This window comes from Oncorhynchus nerka, linkage group LG12, assembly GCF_034236695.1.
Source record: "Oncorhynchus nerka isolate Pitt River linkage group LG12, Oner_Uvic_2.0, whole genome shotgun sequence".
In the NCBI taxonomy this organism is placed as follows: domain Eukaryota; kingdom Metazoa; phylum Chordata; class Actinopteri; order Salmoniformes; family Salmonidae; genus Oncorhynchus; species Oncorhynchus nerka.
The window spans coordinates 27,412,242-27,434,092 of NC_088407.1; the positions used below are offsets into that span (position 1 = coordinate 27,412,242).

Genomic DNA, 21,851 nt, shown 5'->3' on the forward strand with positions numbered 1-21,851 from the left:
ACAGTACCGACAGTACGGCCTTCATCTATATCTACACGTTGTTTTAATGTTACACTCTGCTGAATAAGTCTTTGGTAATGTTTGACTTTTTTTCTGCAGGTCTTCATCCATTGTGGCACATCAATCTGCTCCCCGTCTGCTTCCAACACATGTGAACGGAACTGTCACAGACCGAGTGGGTGGCTTCTAGCATTACATTGTTCTCTAGTTCTTCAATAGAAAATAACATAAGGGGCCGAGCAGCAGTCTCTTATCCCTGGTCTTAGAGAGCTACAGTTCATGCACGTTTTTGTTCTAGAATTCAAATACATGATTCAAATACTGCTGGGCTGTAACAAAAGCCTGCATACACTGTACTGTAACTCTCCAATACTCTCCAATGCTTTTTTGTACTGTGGTGAAGTTGCTTGCAAGAAAATGTCATCAAATACCCTGAGTTTTATTACTGTCCCTCATGTGTTTTTGTCTATTCCAGGACGCAATGTCTATGCAGCACCAGAGTTCTCCTCTGGGGATACTACTGTCGTCTCCAGTGGGTAGGTGATCCTCACTGCCCCTAGACAGTAGGAGCTCTGGTGGCCGGGCCAGTAGGGTCATTGGGTCCTGTGTCCATATGGGAGCAACCCGGGGAGGAAGGTGACATGAGGGAGGCTGCCAGGGTTGTGCTCTTCCTCCCCGGTTCCTGGTTCTCTCTGCTGTGGCATCACGGGACAGTCAGTATCTGCAGGTATACTTGTGTCATCTACTGGCAAGCTGGCCACAACATGAAGGTTCAGGAAACCATTAAAGGAGAATCACCTGCAGACAAAGGCCTTGAATAAAAATGACTCTGTCCACAGTTGGGCTCTTGAAGCTTGTGTATGACTATTATCAGTGTTTGTGGTATGATGTCAAAACACTTTAAATGTGAAGTTTTCACAGGCAGCAAACCCCTGGAAATGGAGGTACATTTATTGTGAAATCTGTTCTGATTCTGTCAAGAACGATCATCATGTTTACTCTTATGATGAGGGGAAAGTCTGGCAAATATCGCTGCCTCGTCTTGTTTAGCCTGCCGTTTTATTAGTTACATCAATCTACGTCTTGCTGCAGGGTGCAGATTTTGGCAGGACACCTGCTATTCTACCCTCTGACAGTATGACACACACACCTAATACAGATTTACTTTTTTTTATTATCTTTATTGCGTTATACCTTCTTTGTCTTCACAGCTTCTCTCCCATGGACTTGCATCGCTTTATTAACCCAGCCGTCAAATAGAAGCAATGTTCCTCCTCAACTTAACTGGAAGCTCAAAACTGTATAGTGTGTCAAAACTGTATAGTGTGTCTCAAAACGGTATAGTGTGGTAGGTTACAGTATGTAAACTCTGCCAAAATGTAATGGTAATGCACAATTGTACCATTTCTCCCCTCAATGTATTTGATTGCTCTTGTCACCCTTCCAAGGATAGCATTTCTAAATTACTCCGAGTAACTACTTGAACACATACATACACACACACACACACACCTGGGGAAACATTCCTCAAGAGAAGTCATCAATCAGTTTTATGGGGTTTCTCTGGGAAAGTTTCCTCCTCCTCTCTCAGTCACTCGCTTCTCCCTCCATCCCCCATCATCTATCCATTCTCTTTCTTTTATTTCCTGCTTTCCATCTGTGTCTGCTTTAGTTCATCTGCTACGTTAGTGCTTACTCACTATACGGCATGTGAGAGCTATCCCCTTCTAGACTATGTGGTTCAACGACTTTCTTTCCATTTGACGTTTGGAAAACGAGAACAAATATTGCGACAGGAGATTGAAGTCTACAAAAGCAATGATGAACTTCTATGTAATTGGGCCCACTTTGTCTTAATTATCTATCTGCAAATTGTCCGCCAGACTGACTCGCCCTGCACTGTAGTAGGGCACTGTGCAGATGTGAGTTGGAGTTGAGAGAAGCAGCGGGGTCTTGACGTCAGGACAGGACGCCCCCTTACTGAGGCGGGCTGCAGCGAGTTGGATCCCCACTCCATACGCACAGCACAAGGCGGCCGAATAACAGTCCACTTGTTGCGCCCCTATATTGATTAAGACCGCATGAGCCGTCACGAGCGAAGGGAGATCAAACATTGAGACGCACATGGTGAGTGTTCTCATATTAGACATTTTTATGTGTAGCCTATATTTCTTTATTCGCTGTGGCTTCTTTCTCACGGAGGTTCGTAGACCTGTTTTAAATTTAGAATGGAAGGACTAGGCATTGACAAGTTGATCATTTGGACCCGGTGAGAGTGCCAAAGTTCGCGCTATAAGTACTGTATACGCAGTCACTTACTCTCCATGGGTAGGCTATAACCCATTCCAGGCTTTATGTATCCAAATTATGATTTACACTTTATTTTATTGAAGATTGATTTGATATAAACCTGTTGTCTTCATGGGAATATAGGCATATCTGAGCATAATATAGTATTATTGCTAAATAAATGAAATAATTTAGCCTGAGACCATTTTCATTGGATTATTGTTTTATGACGGTAGACTAGGGTTTATTTAATATCTTAATGTCCTAACCTAAGGTAATAATTATTCTTGTGTGATTATGTTAATTAAATATTTGAAATCTAAAAAGCCTGTTGAGTTAGTTGGGAGAGTTTCATTGTCAAAACTAAGATTTTGGAAGTATTGGGTTGAGAGTAATTTCAAGAGATGTCTCAATGTTTTTAGGACTAGCTGATACACAGTATAAGCCATAACAGTATAAGTCATGAAGTGGATGTTTGCAAATGTATTAATACGTTCATCATCACAAATAAATTAAGGTTATTGTCAGAACTGTTATTCTGTTTCGGGCTCCCCTTTATTTAGGTTTAAATTCAATTGAATTGAATTATAATTATAATAATAATAACAATAATAATAGACTAATCATTATTATTATATGACTAGGGCCTATCGTATTTCCCTCTTGAAAACAGCGATATGCCATTGGGCATATGTGTTTCTACAAGGACAACAGCCATGATAAATAGCTTAAACTTATTTCGAGAAAATAACGAAAATTGGGATTAAGTGTGTGATCAGAAAGATAATAACACTTAACTGTGTATAATACAATATAGCCTTACATCAGGTTCTGTCTCTGCAAGATGAAGCAAATTGAGCATAATTACTGGAATGTGCAATTATAGACAATTTGGCGGCGCGCAGCAAGTGACCCTGGACGAAAACAATCGTACTACATTTGATAGACATTTGTGTTAAATGAACCAATCCAACTATTTTTCTTCAAAGGGTGTTTCATTTATTACATCCATTTTTCTAAACCGGATGCACCCCAGAGTAAAACTCGGCTTTCAATTTATTGAATTAAGATTGGGGAACATTTATATAGCCAACAGTAGCCTATTGCTCTTTTTCCTTAAATAATTTTCCTTAAATAATCTCTATTGACTAGGTTTATTATTCAATTATCATTCAATTTATTGATATAATAATAACAATAACAATAATTATACTACTAATAATAGGCTTAACAATTCGTGATTTATTGGTCAAAAAAGGCTATTAAGTTCTATTTTCTAATGAGAAAAACGGTAATGTAGCTTTTTGCCTGGTAATTCAAATTCCAAACGCATATTATTTTCTATCGAATTGTCTCCAACATGTTTCGTTTAACGAGTTCCAAGGTCAACACAGGCCCATACGCTGCATGTATCTGTAGAGATTTCACCTTCGCCTCTGTCGCCATGAAAAATGTTTCGAGGGGGATTTAATTAACAGAACACAAATAGTCTACAATATGTTCATCTATTATCTTGTCATAATCTTCGGTCAAATGAATGTATATCAAACGGGATTTTGTAAGCCTAATTCTTCTTCTGCGTGCTTTAAATGGGATTTAATAGGCATGTTCTAAATCTAAGTCAATGGGTGGTCAAAATATACTTTTCGAGGATTCTTATTGTCGTTTCTCTGTGGCCTGCAATTAATTGTGAATACCACAATGACACGTCTTCCACTTAGTAAAATGGGCTTCACTTTCATTTTCATTTCGCCCGAGGTTGTTTTTGGCATTACTTTAAGATGAAATCACGAACCATGATTTCATGTCCATTTGTTTTTCAATATCGACATTGAGGCGAAACCTCCATGGATTTGCTTAGCGCGTTGTCGACTTGTGTGATAGGTTATAAACTAGCGTGGGACGAGAACCAGAGCAAAATTGAGCGAAATAGCCTCGCTTCCTTTAGGGCACATATGTCAAACTCATTCCACAGAGGGCCGAGTGTCTGTGGGTTTTCGCTCCACCCGTGTACTTGATTGATGAATTAAGGTCACTAATTAGTAAGGAACTCCCCTCACCTGGTTGTCTAGGTCTTAATTTAAATGAAAAAACAAAAAACCCGCAGACACTCGACCCTCTGTAGAATGAGTTTGACAACTCTGATTTAGGGCAGGGATATCAAGCTCATTCCATGGAGGGCTTAGTGTCTGCTGTTTTGGGGTTTTAGTTCCAATTAAGACATTGAAAACCAGATGAGGGGAGCTCCTAATTAGTGACCTTACTTAATCAATCAAGTACAAGGGAGAAGAGAACTCACAGACACTCACTCGGCCCTCCGTGGAATGAGTTTGACATGTGCTTTAGGGCATACGTTCTCTTATTCGATCCCTGTAAAAAGCTTTTCCCTTTATAAATCATCTTCGTGTCGTCCCTTTTCCTTTCTGGACTTCAGGCCGAGGGGCGCCCATAGCAGGCGGCCGTTTGGCTGCGCGTTGGAGGTGCGAACCTGAGGGACAGGGCCTGCTAAAGATACGTGCAGCAGCGGCGATAATCCATTTTGTGCGTGCTGTCAGTTGCACCTCCTCACCGCCCCACTAAAATTAGATTATTACACCTAAAACAGTGCTGCTGGAATCTGCTCCATGTGGAATAACACCCTGTGTTGGAGCGGACAGGAATGCTGTTTGGGAATACAGGGAGAATACATCGCATTTCTCTTCTCCTTGTCTCTATGCTGCGTTATGTTTCAGACGGGCTAAGGACAATTGGAAGCCTTAGCCCAGGGTGCATATTGTTATACAGTGGTGCAAAAAAGTATTTAGTCAGCCACCACTTGTGCAAGTTCTCCCACTTAAAAAGATGAGAGAGGCCTGTCATTTTCATCATAGGTACACTTCAACTATGACAGACAGAATGAGAAAAAAAATCCAGAAAATCACATTGTAGGATTTTTTATTAATTAATTTGCAAATTATGGTGGAAAATAAGTATTTGGTCAATAACAAAAGTTTATCTCAATACGTTGTTATATACCCTTTGTTGGCAATGACAGAGGTCAAACGTTTTCTGTAAGTCTTCACAAGGTTTTCACACACTGTTGCTGGTATTTTGGCCCATTCCTCCAAGCAGATCTCCTATAGATCAGTGATGTTTTGGGGCTGTTGCTGGGCAACACGGACTTTCAACTCCCTCCAAAGATTTTCCATAAGGTTGAGATCTGGAGACTGGCTAGGCCACTCCAGGACCTTGAAATGATTCATACGAAGCCACTCCTTCGTTGCCCGGGCGGTGTGTTTGGGATCATTGTCATGCTGAAAGACCCAGCCACGTTTCATCTTCAATGCCCTTGCTGATGGAAGGAGGTTTTCACTCAAAATCTCACGATACATGGCCCCATTCATTCTTTCCTTTACAAGGATCAGTCGTCCTGGTCCCTTTTCAGAAAAACAGCCCCAAAGCATGATGTTTCCACCCCCATGCTTCACAGTAGGTATGGTGTTCTTTGGATGCAACTCAGCATTCTTTGTCCTCCAAACACGATGAGTTGAGTTTTTACCAAAAAGTTATATTTTGGTTTCATCTGACCAAATGACATTCTCCCAATCATCTTCTGGATCATGCAAATGCTCTCTAGCAAACTTCAGACTGGCCTGGACATGTACTGGCTTAAGCGGGGGGACACGTCTGGCACTGCAGGATTTGAGTCCCTGGCAGCGTAGTGTGTTACTGATGGTAGGCTTTGTTACTTTGGTCCCAGCTCTCTGCAGGTCATTCACTAGGTCCCCCCGTGTGGTTCTGGGATTTTTGCTCACCGTTCTTGTGATCATTTTGACCCCACGGGTTGAGATCTTGCGTGGAGCCCCAGATCGAGGGAGATTATCAGTGGTCTTGTATGTCTTCCATTTCCTAATAATTGCTCCCACAGTTGATTTCTTCAAACCAAGCTGCTTACCTGTTGCAGATTCAGTCTTCCCAGCCTGGTGCAGGTCTACAATTTTGTTTCTGGTGTCCTTTGACAGCTCTTTGGTCTTGGCCATAGTGGAGTTTGGAGTGTGACTGTTTGAGGTTGTGGACAGGTGTCTTTTATACTGATAACAAGTTCAAACAGGTGCCATTAATACAGGTAATGAGTGGAGGACAGACGTGTCTCTTAAAGAAGAAGTTACAGGTCTGTGAGAGCCAGAAATCCTGCTTGTTTGTAGGTGACCAAATACTTATTTTCCACCATAATTTGCAAATAAATTCATAAAAAATCCTACAATGTGATTTTCTGGATTTTTTTTCTAATTTTGTCTGTCATAGTTGAAGTGTACCTATGATGAAAATGTACAGGCCTCTCTCATCTTTTTAAGTGGGAGAACTTGCACAATTGGTGGCTGACTAAATACTTTTTTGCCCCACTGTACGTTCTTGAAAGAAGTCGTCCACTGTGAACCAGAGTTGTTTGAACATGATTTCTATCACTTCTTAAGCCTGTTCTTTTCATTTCCTCACTCCTCGTGGTATTTTAATAAGCCACATCCTTTACCCTTAGCTATTTAGTCAGTTTAATATAAGTGCATCAGACAACCATATCAAATATTGCACAATAACAAATTAACAAAGCCTACTGTTTACAAAGCACACTGTCTCCTCTGCCTCCATCTTGCATGTTGTATTCAATGGTCGTGCTGAGGCTGTGGCTGGGCTGCGGAATAGCTGGGTAATGCTCTACACTGCTGCCCATGACAAGGAATGTTAAAGTGTGTGAGACAGGCCAAATCCAGCTCATTTGCTCCAGATACACAGCCCCAAAAGACACAGATTTAGACCGCAGAGTGGAACGGAGGCAAGGGGAGCTGACAGATAGCAGAAGGCATCATCTTCCTTGCCCACGGGGAGCTGACAGATAGCAGAAGGCATCATCTTCCTTGCCCACAACTGCCCATGTCCCCTCTTAATGACATCATATTCTCAATTTATTAGCCCTTATTCCTTCACCCACAGTACACCACTTAGCCCTCTCCAAATCCCCCTCCTATCCCTCTGGCCCCGTATTCTCTTTAATATGTCAACGTCTTACTCTCGTATCCTCCACTTCTTCCCTACTTTTATCACCTTCTTACACGTTTCTAACCCACCCTCTTACACCCATATAATGATATCCCTCTCTCAGTGCCCTTATGCTCTCTGTGTCTTAACCCAATTCTTTCACCCCCATTGCCACGCTCATAAGCCTCTCTGACAGCCTGGTATCCTATCTCATCTCTCCCTTAGTACCCCTAGTATATCTTCTTATTATCTGAACCCTCAAAGCACAACCTCCCCACGCGTTGACAGAACATACAGTAGCAAAGTATTTTAAACAATTGGTGGAAGTGACAGGATTTTACAGAGGAGACTGTTTGAACCCAAAGCGCTACTTTGAAACTCCTCACACCTTTGACCCTATGACAACTCATTGAACTCATAAGTATGAAGGAACGAACGATTATACAAAGCGTCTTAGAGCAGATTTCTACTGGAGGCTTACTGTGAGAACATGAGCAGAATACTCTCCTGTTAGCTAACTCCCACCATGTTAGACTATGCTGTAAACATGACCCAGGTTGTCTTTAAGTATTTCCCCAGGCCTTCGCCAGCTGAGCACACTGCCCGCCCCTGCTTTTAAAGACCATGCATACGGCCTCCCTCCAGAGACATCATTGACCTTACTTAAACACTATTCGCTCATGTAAGGTTTTTGAAACGTTACATCATCAAAAGCCTTGCTGACAAATCGTTTTGATACTTTAGTATATACACTATATGATGTAAGCGTGAAATAGTATTCAATGTCAGTGATCGGTTCATATTTACTCTGGAAAACCGTTAATTATGTGATTCTCCATGATAAGTTATTGTAATGGATACGCCTATTAATTGTCCAAATAATGGCAACACTTGATTAAATGAGGGATACAAACTATATTGAAAGGAGGGGCTTCAACGTAGGTGTGGTTCCTGAGTTAATTAAGCAATTAACATCCCATCATGCTTAGGATCATGTATAAAAGTGCTGGGCAGGACATTATTTTGACTACCATGGCTATGCCGCCATAGAATGAAAATGACCCCATCCACAGGGCAATAGTGGTCACTGAATGGTGTCATGACCATGAAAACAATACAGTTGAAGTCGGGAAGTTTACCAATACACGTAGGTTGGAGTCAATAAAACTACTTTTTCAACCACTCCACAAATTTCTTGTTAACAAACTATAGTTTTGGCAAGTCGGTTAGGACATCTACTGTACACGACACAAGTAATTTTTCCAACAATTGTTTACAGACAGATTATTTCACTTATAATTCACTGTATCACAATTCCAGTGGATCAGAAGTTTACATACACCAAGTTGACTGTGCCTTTAAACAGCTTGGAAAATTCCAGAAAGTGATGTCATTGCTTTAGAAGCTTCTAATAGGCTAATTGACATCATTTGAGTCAATAGGAGGTGTAACTGTGGATTTATTTCAAGGCCTACCTTCACACTCAGTGCCTCTTTGCTTGACATCATGGGAAAATCAAAAGAAATCAGCCAAGACCTCAGCAAAAAAATTGTAGACCTCCACAAGTCTGGTTCATCCTTGGGAGCAATTTCCAAACGCCTGAAGATACCACGTTCATCTGTACAAACAATAGTACGCAAGTATAAGCACCATGGGACCATGCAGCCGTCATACCGCTCAGGAAGGAGACACCTTCTGTCTCCTAGAGATGAACGTACTTTGGTGTGAAAAGTGAATATCAATCCCAGAACAACAGCAAAGGACCTTGTGAAGATGCTGGAGGAAACAGGTACAAAATTATCTATATCCACAGTAAAACTAGTCCTATATCGACATAACCTAAAAGGCCTCTCAGCAAGGAAGAAGCCACTGCTCCAAAACCGCCATAAAAAAGCCAGACTACGGTTTACAACTGCACATGGGGACAAAGATCATACTTTTTGGATAAATGTCCTCTGGTCTGATGAAATAAAAATATAACTGTTTGGCCATAATGACCATTGTTATGTTTGGAGGAAAAAGGGGGAGTGCTTGCAAGCCGAAGAACACCATCCCAACCGTGAAGCACAGGGGATTGCAGCATCATGTTGTGGGGGTGCTTTGCTGCAGGAGGGACTGGTGCACTTCACAAAATAGATGGCATCATGAGGATGGGAAATTATGTGGATATAATGAAGCAACATCTTAAGACATCAGGCAGGAAGTTAAAGCTTGGTCGCAAATGGGTCTTCCAGATGGACAATGACCCCAAGCAAACTTCCACAATGGTGGCAAAATGGCTTAAGGACAACAAAGTCAAGGTATTGGAGTGGCCATCACAAAGCCCTGACAACAATCCTATATAAAATTTGTGGGCAGAACTGAAAAGGCGTGTGTGAGCAAGGAGGCCTACAAACCTGACTCAGTTGCACCAGCTCTGTCAGGAGGAATGGGCCAAAATTCACCCAACTTATTGTGGGAAGCTTGTGGAAGGCTACCCAAAATGTTTGACCCAAGTTAAACAATTTAAAGGTAATGCTACCAAATACTAATTGAGAGTATGTAAACTTCTGACCCACTGGAAATGTGATGAAATAAATCAATCATTCTCTCTATTAATATTCTGACATTTCACATTATTATAATAAAGTGGTGATCCTAACTGACCGAAGACAGGGAATTTTTAGTTGGATTAAATGTCAGAAATTGTGAAAAACTGAGATTAAATGTATTTGACTAAGGTGTATGTAAACTTCCGACTTCAACTGTATAAACCATATGCAATGGCCGTCTTAGTCACCAAATCTCAACTCAGTTGAACACTTACTGGAGATTCTGGAGCTGCGCTTAAGACAGCGTTTTCCATCAACAAAACAACAAATTATGGATTTTTTTGTGGAAGAATGTTGTCTCATCCTTCCAATAGAGTTCCACTTCCAGACACTTGTAGAATCTCTGCCAAAATACATTGAAGCTGTTCTGGCCCGTGGTGCCCCAACACCCCATTAAGACACTTTATGATGGTGTTTCCTTTATTTTGTCAGTTACTTCTATGTTGTACAATATTTGGGATATGAATGTTTTTGCTGTCTTCTTCTCGTCTTTAAAGCTCTATTAAAGAGGAATGCCACTCATCCACTGTGTTCTTCCGACATGCTGGGTGTGTGAATTTATGGAAAGTGACTGAGAAAAACATTGAAACAATATCTGGTGGCTGGTTTACATTCCAGGTGCCAGACTGGCGATCTGGTATCGGAGCGGAGGGGGATGAAGGGGGTAAGGGTCTGGATTTGGCCTGGGGGCACAGAGAATGGTGAGGCGCACTTTAAAGAGCCCTGTGCTGAGTGCTCCTCTCTGAAAAGCTTCCCTCCATCATGTTGTTTGTTATGGGGGCTATGCTTAATTAGTGGTAATGTTACCTAGAAAGACGAGTGCAAATAACGTCATGGGGAATAGCAAACAATCCCCTCGCCTCTGTATCCTAACCCCCCTTAACCCCTTACGCCCCTACCCACCAACAGCATCTTGTCTGAATTTCCCAGACATTCCCCCATCACCACAACCCCTTTTTAAGAATCATTCCTTGAATTCCCCTAACCCACCACCCCACCACCATCTTTACCTCCTTATACCATCTCTTCCCCTGATTATACTGTACCAGACATCCCCTCTCCCCATCTCGCCTCCCCTTTCTCCCCTCGAGCGCAACCCTGACGCCAATATGAAACCCGAGACCTAATTAATCAGTCGATCAATTAATGAGGCTCAGTTTTTAGCGGGCTGTTCGGGTTCCCAACGAAGCATGTTGCAACACGTGTGGAATGCTCAAGGGGTGCACACCGGACCCCAGGAATGCTCAAGGGGTGCACACCGGACCCCAGGAATGCGTCAGAGCAGGACAGGGGCTGCAGTCGGACCACTCGTCACCTCAGCCGCCGGTCGTGGCGTTTCCAATAACGACACCCCAAAACATAGCCGCCCGATATACCTGACCAGCCTCATCCTCCACCTCCACGTCTGGTTTTTGGGGGCTCGCAGGGAATCATAACACGTTTTGGGGGGTGACTTGAGTAATAACTTCCGTTGTAACCCCCCCCCCCCCACCCTGGAGCCACTTATAGTGCTGTAGTCCTAAGAGAAGCCTCAAGTTTCGGGCTGTGGTTTAATTAAGTGTGATGACTAGCCCTGGGTGGCTCCCAACCATTTTTTCTATCCTCTATCCTCTCCTATGGGGTTGGTTTATACAGCCCCACTGACGGCACTGTTAGTGTCAGACGCTTGTTAGGACATCGTCAATCATTGCGTCTTGATTGACGATGTCCTAACAAGCGTTTGACACTAATATATATATATATGAGAGAGATGATGCAATGCCAGTAGAGAGGGAATGAGTAAAAGGGGAGGAGGGAAAGAGCGAGACAGACCCACTGCATAGCAGAGATACATTTACAGAGGAATAGAGGAGGGCCTGGAGAAGAGATGGATCCTAACAATCTGTGTCTTTGTAAATTGCTTGGTGTGAAGTGTTGGGTAGGAGTCTTGTTTGCTTGCCCCCAGCCTATCCGTCTGTCTATAAAACCGCAAAGTTTGTTGTAGATCATGTTGGCAGGGAAAGTAGACGCATTGTTCTCCCATGTCTGCAGGCACAAATGAAGTAACATTCTCTGGTATCACTATCAATTCTTGGCAGACAAATACATTTAACACATCACCAGCCGTTTTAGGAGGGAAGGGAATCTGTTCACACTAAGGACATACACAAGTCTGTGTTTGTCTTCTCACAGGAAGTGACTGTACAGGGGTTGAAGCTGAACACACATTTCTCGCGTTCTCTTCTATAAATCTTTCCCTCCATCTTCCACACTAAGCTCTATCTCTCCTTCCTTCCCCTCTCTTTGTCTTTCTTTCTCACACCCTCTCTCTCTCTCCCTCCTTCCATTTCTCTCCACACTTTGGGCTCTCCAAAACTCGGGTTCCTGGCCATGTGCGTTGAGTAGAGTGGAGTGAAGCAGAGCGACAGGAGAAGGATTTAAAAGGAGGAACATAAAGATGATGGATGCTGCCCAGCTTGTGTTTTCAGACCCAGCTGTTTTTTGTCATCCCGTACAGACCCGCTGGTTTTCTGTATGCTTTCATCCATCTCATCCACACATTCATCCACTCTTTATACACTCTCATCCATCCACTCATCCACTCTGCATACGCTCTTTACTTTGTACACGCTTTTATCCATACACTTAAGCACGACTTATGGGCTGGGTTTCTATACACTCTCATCCATACACTCATCCACTCGGTATATGCTTTCATCCTTACACTCATCCGCTCTTCATGGGCCAAGATAATAGGTTTTTAAAGGCTGTTTTTGGGTAGAGAAATAGGCCTGTTTAAGGGTGGAGGTAGATTTGGTTGGATTGTATGAGGGATATGAGGGATACGAGGGATGTTAAAATGTTCATGGTGGTGCTGCGAGCTGGTGTGTTTTCAATAAAGGCACCGGTGGTCTCTCTACCTCAGACGGCCCCTCCCTTTGGCTCCAACCACAAGTCATATAAATTCATCAATATATTTTCCTTTTATGATTTCGCCCCGTCACTTTATCCCCTAAAATCGTTGATTTTTGTATTTTCTCCCACAGGCTCGATGACATGATGTTCCTGCCCTTCTCCCCTCTCCCCTCCTTGGCCCTCCCTTTTCTCCTACTTCTCCTAATTTTCCTCCCTCCTTCCCTCCTTTCCCCTTCCCTCTCTCACTCCCCTCTGAGCTGGACCTCACCCCATGACCCCTGCTACCACTTGGATGGGCGTCCGCGACACTGCCTGTCGGAATTCATCAATGCCGCTCACGGTGTCCCTGTCAGTACCGCCCACTCCCTCCGAGGACCCCCCGACCAGAAAGCTGTTAACGTCAGCGCCCTCACGGACCTCCACAACCCACACAACTTGACCTGCTGGACGGCCCAGCCCGGAGGCCTCGACGGCGGGGACTGGGTCCTCACCCTTCCCCTGGGCCGACGCTTCGAGGTCACCTACATCAGCCTGCAGTTTTGCCAGCAGGGGGAGCCGTCAGACCCCGTCTCCTTATCCGTGCTCAAGTCCATGGACCACGGGCGCACCTGGAGGCCCATGCAGCACTACTCCAGCGACTGCCCCGGGAAGTTTGGGCTCCAGGCCCAGACGGTGGCCCAGACCAGGCACCAGGAGACAGAGCCTCTGTGCTCAGACCCCCGGCCCCTGCAGAGGCACCGGGGAGGCATGTTGCTGGCCTTCTCCACCCTAGATGGAAGACCCTCCTCTCCTGACTTTGACTACAGCCCCACCCTGCAGGACTGGGTGACGGCCACGGACATACGGTTAGTGTTCCACGAGGTGACCCAGTCCCAGCAGACCAAGGTGGGGAGTTCGGAGGGGAAAGGGGGGGAGGGAGCGGGTGGAGGTGTTCTGAGGTGGAGGGCAGGGTCAAAGTACGAGGCTGTGGTGGGACAGGTGAATAAGGTGAATGGGGACAACAATAAATGGGGGTTTGTGGAGAAGGAGAAAAAAAAGACAGAAAAACGAAGGAGGAACGGAGGAGGATACAACAAAGGGTCGGGGGATCGGGGAGAGGACGGACACAACGTGACCCGGAAGGAGTCAGAAGGAGACACTATGGAAATAGACATCTCCAAAAGAGGAAACGGAAACGGAAAAGGGCATGGCCGCGAGAGGGAGAGGGGCCACCATTGGAGTCCGTGTCAGGAAGGCAGCATCTGTGGTTGGACAATCGACAGCAAGCAGGGGAGAATCAACAAGGGGCGGGAACTTCGGAGGAGGAGGAACAACCAGCAGAAAGTGAGAGCCAATCGGAATCTTGAGCTGGCTCCTCCCTCTCCATTGATCTCCACCTCCCCTGTCCGGCCCGCCCTGGCCCTCTCCGACCTGCAGGTGGGGGGCAGGTGTAAGTGTAACGGACATGCCTCTCGGTGTCGTCGTGATGATGCGGGCCGGGCGGTGTGTGTGTGTGAGCACCACACAGCAGGGACGGACTGCGATGTTTGTGAGGACTTCTACTACGACAGGCCCTGGCAACGAGCCACGCCCAGTCAGCCACAACAGTGCGTCTGTGAGTCACACCCCCCACTACTGTGTCTGTGTGTGCGTGTGTGTATGTATGTGTGTGCAAATTGGATCATGGATGTAAACTTTACTGGCTTTATTGAAATGAATTCCCTCCCCTCCCTCCCTCCAGCGTGTGAGTGTAACAGCCACTCCTCTAAGTGTCGGTTCAGCATGGAGGTGTTCCAGCAGTCGGGCCGGCACAGCGGGGGAGTATGTCTGAAGTGTCGGCATCACACAGCGGGGCGCCACTGCCAGTCCTGCCAGAACGGATACACCCGAGACCACAGCAAGCCCCCCACCCATCGCAAGACCTGCCAACGTCAGTCAGAGAGACGGAGGGAGAGAGTGTGTGTGTGTGTGTTTATGTGTGTGCGTGTGCGTGCGTGTGCATGCACATTAAAGCGGTTGTGCCTGTATTAAGTCGCACAGACCAGCTGTGTATCTTATCCATGCAGAGATCAGTGTGTGTCCAAGTGTGTGTGCATCTGCATCTGTTAGGATATCTGTTTCTCTTTGTGCATCTGCTAGTCTACAAGGTATGCCTACATGTGTCTGGGTTCCAGCCTCCTCCACAGTGTTTATGAGGTAGTTACATTGTGACAGAGGACAGTTATTTCTGTATGCTAGTCGACTGGATTTAGTGTGCATGTTGTTACCACTGGCTGGAATCCACCCTGACATTTGACCTTTGACTGGTCACATGTTCTAAGTGACTGTGACACTCTGGCATGCTTTTGGGGCGGTTGACCGAAGTCCTAATATAACCACTTTTAATGGAGTGAGGTCATGCACATGACACATGCAGGTGCGTGTGTGTGTGATTGAGTGTGTGTGTCGTGCAAGTGCAAGGGGGTTGCAGTTATAGCAATATTGGAGAAATGTAACTAGATTAGAATGAGATATTTTAGCCTTGGTGCCAGTCCCTTTCAGCTTTTTATTTTTTAAATATGTTGTTGTTGTTGTTTTAGTGTATATATTTTTAATGTAAGTATATATAGTCTCTTTCAGCTCTTGCTAACTCCTTGTGGAATTGTCATGTCACATTTGACTTGAGTAACAAGGAGTTGGCAAGAGAGCAGCAACAGACTAGCATCCAGGCCATAAATACACTCCCCTCCGTGTGTTTGTGGACAGTGCAGCTAGCATTTCAAATGTGTCTCTATACTCCGGCATTTTGGATTTGAGATCAAATGTTTTATATTGCCGACATTTTATTTTATTTGAGGGTATTTTCATACATGTCAGTTTTACAGTTTAGAAATGAAAGAACTTTATGTTTCTGGTTCCCCCATTTGAAGATGTCAAAAGTATTTGGACAAATTTCACTTATAGTGTATCAAAAGTGTAACATTTAGTCCCATATTCCTTTCATACAGTGACAACATCAAGCGTGTGACTTTACAAAAGTGTTGGATTCATTCACAGCTTGTTTTGGTTGTTTCAGATTGTCTTTTGCCCAACAGGAACTGAATGGTGAATAAAGTATTGTGTTCTTTTGGGGTCCCTTTTATTAGTAGTAAGAAAAGAAGACACTTCTGAACTGGTCTACATTAATGTAGGTAGCATCCACAGATGATCATGCATAATCATTACAGATAATCATGAATGAATTGATGAATTGTGAATGATAAAACATTTGAAAGCTACAGAGAGAGACAAAGATCACCCCCCACCCAAAAAAATGCTAATCTCCACTGGTAATGGTGAGAGGTTAGCGTGTTTGGTTGTAGCCTCTGTAACTTTCTCACTCATCATTCATTAATTCATGATTCATTCACGGTTTTTCTTAACCATGGCATCATCAGGATTCATTTAGAAGTGTCACGAAAAATCATATCTTATTCCAATCATTATTCACCATTCGGTTACTTTTTTCAAAACATACTTTAATACACTCTTAAGTGAATTTTGTGTAAATACTTATGACATCTTCAAATGGGGGGACTATATAAAGTGCTTTCATTTCTAAACGATAAAGCATATGTACAGGTGAAAGCTATGATTCATTATTGATTTCACTTGTTAAATCCACTTCAATCAGTGTAGATGAAGGGGAGGAGACGGGTTAAAGAAGGATTTTTAAGCCTTGAGACAATTGGGACATGGATTGTATATGTTTGCCATTCAGAGGGTGAATGGACAAGACAAAAGATTTAACTGCCTTTGAACAGGGAGTAGTAGTAGGTGCCAGGCGCACTGGTTTGTATCAAGAACTGCAACGCTGCTGGGTTTTTCCCGCTCAGCAGTTTCCCGTGTGCATCAAGAATGGTCCAGCAGCCAAAGGACATCAAGCCAACTTGACACAACTGTGGGAAGCATTGGAGTCAACATGGGCCAACAGGCCCCAACAAATTGAGGCTGTTCTGAGGGAAGGTGTTCTGAATGTTTTGTACACTCAGTGTATTTGTAGGCCATAGATTTGTAACTTATGGAAGTTACATTAGTGCTATTTATGTGTCATAATATTATGTGATTTAATCACCAATGATAGATAAACGAACCATGTTTATTTGATCAATGTTCCGGCCAAGTCAACCTTTTTCCGAGCCTTAGTGACCTGCCCTTAGAGCTAATTACTTAAAGGTGTTTGAAGTATCTGTAAGGGTTTGTTTAAACTACATTACTGGAGGAAAAACAGACCTACTAGAGAATGCCTTCCTCTTTCTATCTGTGCCCTTTCGATGACCTCAACTCTACCTTTCTCCTTCCTTCTAAACTGCTATATCATTCATCCTTTTACATCCTATTTCCATGTTTGCTTTGTCCATGTATCATTATTTTCACTCCTCTCTACCATTCCTTTTTCTGTCGTCTTTAAACTGTCTTCCCTCCATCGTTCCCTCTCTCTGTGTTTGTCGTCTCTCTCTCCCTCGCTCCTTTTCTTCTCTCTCTCTCTTTCCCTCTTGTACATTCATAGAAGCTTTATTAGGAGCAATCAAAGGTTATTAATACAATGCTCTTTACCATGTGACATTAACCTTCTCTCTCCTCCCATCCCTCCATCTTCTCCTGCTCTCTCAGCGTGTCAGTGTCACCCTATGGGTGCTGTGGGTCTCTGGTGTAACCAGACATCGGGACAGTGTCTGTGTCGGGATGGCGTGATGGGACTGAGATGCAACCGCTGCGCCCCTGGTTACAAACAGGGGCACTCCCCACTCCGCCCCTGCGTCCGTAAGTCTACTTTACCTAACTACTCTGTCTGGAAACTGTCCTCCATGTTGGAGCCAAACTTCTAATGACAATAACATTCTCATGGGGATTTTTGAAAGAATGTGATTGTCCTGGAGCTTTGGAACCAAAATGGTACCCGTGTTATTACATGGTTCTCAGTTTATGTGGACTGGCCAACTAAGCCCAACTACAGAGTTTCATTGTCACTTGAGTCATACTCCTGTGCAGGGGCTGTGGCAGTCACAAAATGTCATCAGCCAGTGATTGTCAAGCAAATCACTGTCAGTCTCACTGTAATTGACCGTTAATTATCATAAACACATTTAGTATCTCCTGGCTTCCGCACATAACCACTGATAACCACCACAAGCCACTGATGCAGACCTTTGGGACATCTACATTTTAGTCTAATAAATCCAAAATCCACCTTCCCAATAAATCAATGATTTATTTTAGACAGTTCTAAAGAAACATGATAGGAAGAAAATGCAGTCTATTTCAGAAGAACAGAATAGCATACTCGGAGTTGTCCTTATGTTAGGTCCTGATCTGGGCTACATTAGTTCATTTAGAAAACAAGATTTGGTTAGAAATTCCATGCTATTATTTAATATTATTTTATAGTATGAAAAATACAATTGAACAAGCTGAATAAATTACAAAGGATATTTTCTCCAAACAATTTGAGGGAGTACTATTCTGTGTTGAGTGGTTAACAAAGAAATAGATACGCCGATGTGCTTAATTTAGAGTTATTAATGTAACTTAAATAACTCTACAAATGTTGGGCTATATGATTTTATTTTTAATACATTGTGAAGCTGCATGTTGTGACTCTAATGATGATTTGAAAAAAGTTGCTTGAAAGGCATGACCTCTGCCTTATTTATTGTGCAGGCTGTACACACTTCATCAGTCTCTCATTCATAATTTGAATGAATTTCCCAGTGGGATTCCCTTTGTGTGGCAGTAATGCACCTTAAAAAAAATCCATGCCAGACTTCCCGAGTGGCACAGCGGTCTAAGGCACTACATTGCAGTGTTGCGGAGTCACTACAGCCTTGGGTTCGATCCCAGGCTGTGTCATTACCGGCCGTGACCGGAAGTCCCATAGGGCGGCACACAATTGGCCTAGCGTTGTCCGGGTTAGGGGAGGGTTTGACCGGGGGAGCTTTTCTTGGCTCATCGCGCTCTAGCGACTCCTTGTGATGGGCCGGGCAAATATATTCCTTTTGCGGCCAGTGGCCGTTGTTCCCTTCTCCCTGAGTGCTGCATGCTCCGAAGCACCTCTCACTCACATGGCTCTCCATCACGTGATCAGGTCTTTCTCACAGGCTACAAGTGAAGACAGACACTTCCAGGATGCAAATGCGGGCGTACTTATCCAATTCCGAAGTGTATATTGAAGGTATTGGAAGAACTGTCCACATTTACTTTTTGTCAGACAACAAGAGGAGTAGGCCTAACAAACAGAAAAAGCAATTACCAATGTCTATCTATTATTCCACATATTAAAAAAGCTGAGCTATTCTATACTGTGCGAGAAATAAATATTCCAAACATATTCTGGGACAGTTGTGGGATGCAATAGATCCCAAATTAATACAAAAACTAGCATCAAAATACGTTTTTACGCAATGAGGCTGACACAACAGATCAGAACTTTTATCTTAAAATGTAATAAACTATTAGGCTATTTCTTCACATTAAAAGCTTAGCAATGGTACACGGCAGTAGGCCATGTGAATGTTCCATTAGCAGGAAAACACCATTATAAAAAGTGACCGCAAATGTTATTATGAATGTAATGCTTTGATTATAAAGGTGCATTTTATGGTGAAAATGAGCTTCCCCAAACTTGAAACTCACGCGCTGCGTATGTATTCCAGTTAGGCTTTACACCCCTTGTAAAGCCAATTAATGTGCTTCATTGTACAAGTTATTTGGCCACTTTAGTTGTGATACAAACCTTATCAAAACATATAGGCCTATGGGCTAGGCTGCATGAGGTGTGTGACTGATTAGAAAAAGGAGCAAAAAAAGGCATTGTTTCTTGCCTTATACTGGGCATCATTCACAAGTGATAGGCTAATATTGTCACCCATCAGACTATTCTTGATTTAATCTTGTCTTTACATATACTGAATAATATATGTGTGAAATTTATTTGGATTTTTAAATGGACCATTATCATGCACCTGGCTCAAAAAAAATACATGTCATTTATGCACTTAAATAGCGAATGGTGGACGCTTTTCCCGTGGTTAATTTTCATGCCAGCCAGGTAGGCTATACTCTTGTTGTAAAGATAAGAAATGTGCTTAATATTAGGAAAGTTGAGAAATAAATACAGTAGGCCCAGCCTATGGAAAACTGATAGGATCCTCCTCTTTTTAATAGAGGCCATCAAAACCCTGTTTTCTCTCGCAATTGCATATCCTATAGAAATGTTGCGCAACATGAGCTCATGGTCTCTCATGGTGTGTTTTATTAGATTTTCAATTGCATTTGCATTGATGTCAGAGTGATTAGAGGGATAATAGAGTGCTGAGTAACAAGCAGTTTGGTAGGCTACTAATGACCATCAGCAGCATCAGAGCTTGGAGAAGCCTAATTACCGTGACTAAACAGCTCTAGGTCCCCTCGATTTTTAAAAACAGGTTTTAAATACCAATTTCTAGGGAATTCTGAGAAAAGGATACAGACAATCTTAGCTTACAATTGGGCAAATGTACAAGGCTAAGGGGACCTTGCAGAGGGGCATTTACTCTGGTACAGTCTAATCAGTCTTAGGTATTTTATTTTATTTTATTAGGGCCATGGCCATTCATTCTGTACTGAATACCTGTGACTGTTAAGTGGATATATTCAATTAAACAATCGTTTTGTACTCTGACTCACACTATTATAGATCATAAGTCTATGAACTTATTGTTTATTAACGATGAAATTATGAAAAACATTAATAACATTAACCACTAGAGGGCGATTTGGTCATTTGACTGCAGGAAAGGGCTACTGACATCTAATCTGAAATCACTCAAATTCGCCAGCTAGTTTTCCAGGGGTGGTGTACGGGCAGTTGCTAACTTGCTAACTTGCTGACCCTACGATGAAGACTAAGACAGTGATTGTGCAAGTAATTCTGTAGCTAGCAAGTATTCTTGGCTTGAGAACATACAGTATCAGTTTTTCACACAGCCAAAACTACCCAGCATTAGCTAGTTAGATAAAACCTGACAAAACTAAAAATGACTCAACTGTAAATGTAACGCTAACTAGGTACAACCAGGAGAAAGCTTATAGTTGCTCATGTTCGTTCTAACATATCCACGTTTATTCACATTCATACAATTTTTACTTTAAACTTACTTTGCTGTTGCCTACAACAATTGCTTTACCCGGTGCGGTGAGTAGGGATGGTAGTGTTCTCTCACCACACACTGCCACACTGTTATTAACAACTGATAGTGAGATGGAAGTAACTCACATTCTAGCATTGAAATAGAAGTACCTCCGAATAAAAGTCCCTAAACTAATTATGACGACTCGTTTTTTCAAAATAAAAGCCTTGCAAAATGTATAAAAATATTATTTGTTTTGGGGGGAGGGCAATTTTACCTGCTTCTAACATTGGGAGGACATGTCCCCCCTGTCCCACACCCTTACTCCTGTGGGGTTTTGGTTTCCAATAGCTAACTAATCTCATTGTAAGTTGTGATGTGACTAACTCAATGACCCTTTATCTCCCCTTCTCCCCCCCTCTCTCAACCTTGTTTGTTCTTGACCTAATTGAATTAATCTAAGCCTTTATCAAATCGTAGCTCAGCACAAAACGGGCCGCCCTCGGCTATCAAATATCTGTACTCTCTCCTCTAATTTCCAACAATGTTAGTTTTACTGTTTCCACAACAGTGCTAACACAGGGAGCCCTTAAAGCCTCTATGAGCAGGCCCTATCTCTCACTGATCCGAGATCAGCTCTACTGGGATTTTCAACGCTTTATCCTCTACACTCCTGCAGTCGTGGCTTTGCTTTTTTCAAATCGAGAGCGCTAATCCACGTGTGTTTCTGCATCTAATTGCGGGAGTGCCGACAACCACATACGAATTGGCCCGGGCGGCGACACTTTCTAAGCCCTAATCAGGTGACACGAGTCCGGGCTACACACCTGTTGCAAGCCCCTCAAAGCACTCCCCCCTCTCTCCCCGTCAAGAGCTCCGGACTCATAACTCTTTCGGTGAAAGGAAACCTTGTTTGTTTTTACTACTGAACCCATTCTAGAGCTATCTATAGCCTCTC

At 43.2% G+C, this 21,851-nt stretch overlaps 1 protein-coding gene across 1 annotated transcript in view; it reads left to right on the forward strand.

Annotated features, from left to right (window-relative positions):
• The first annotated feature begins 1,638 nt into the window (after positions 1–1,638).
• The window catches only part of LOC115138058 (netrin-1-like), a 23,531-nt gene continuing 3,318 nt past the window's right edge, over positions 1,639–21,851 (forward strand). Inside the window, exons 1-4 of the mRNA XM_029674456.2 lie at positions 1,639–2,127; positions 12,920–14,382; positions 14,509–14,697; positions 17,400–17,549. Coding sequence (XP_029530316.2) covers positions 12,930–14,382; positions 14,509–14,697; positions 17,400–17,549 — 1,792 coding nt within the window. The 5' untranslated portion in view covers positions 1,639–2,127; positions 12,920–12,929. The remainder of the gene's footprint in view (positions 2,128–12,919; positions 14,383–14,508; positions 14,698–17,399; positions 17,550–21,851) is intronic.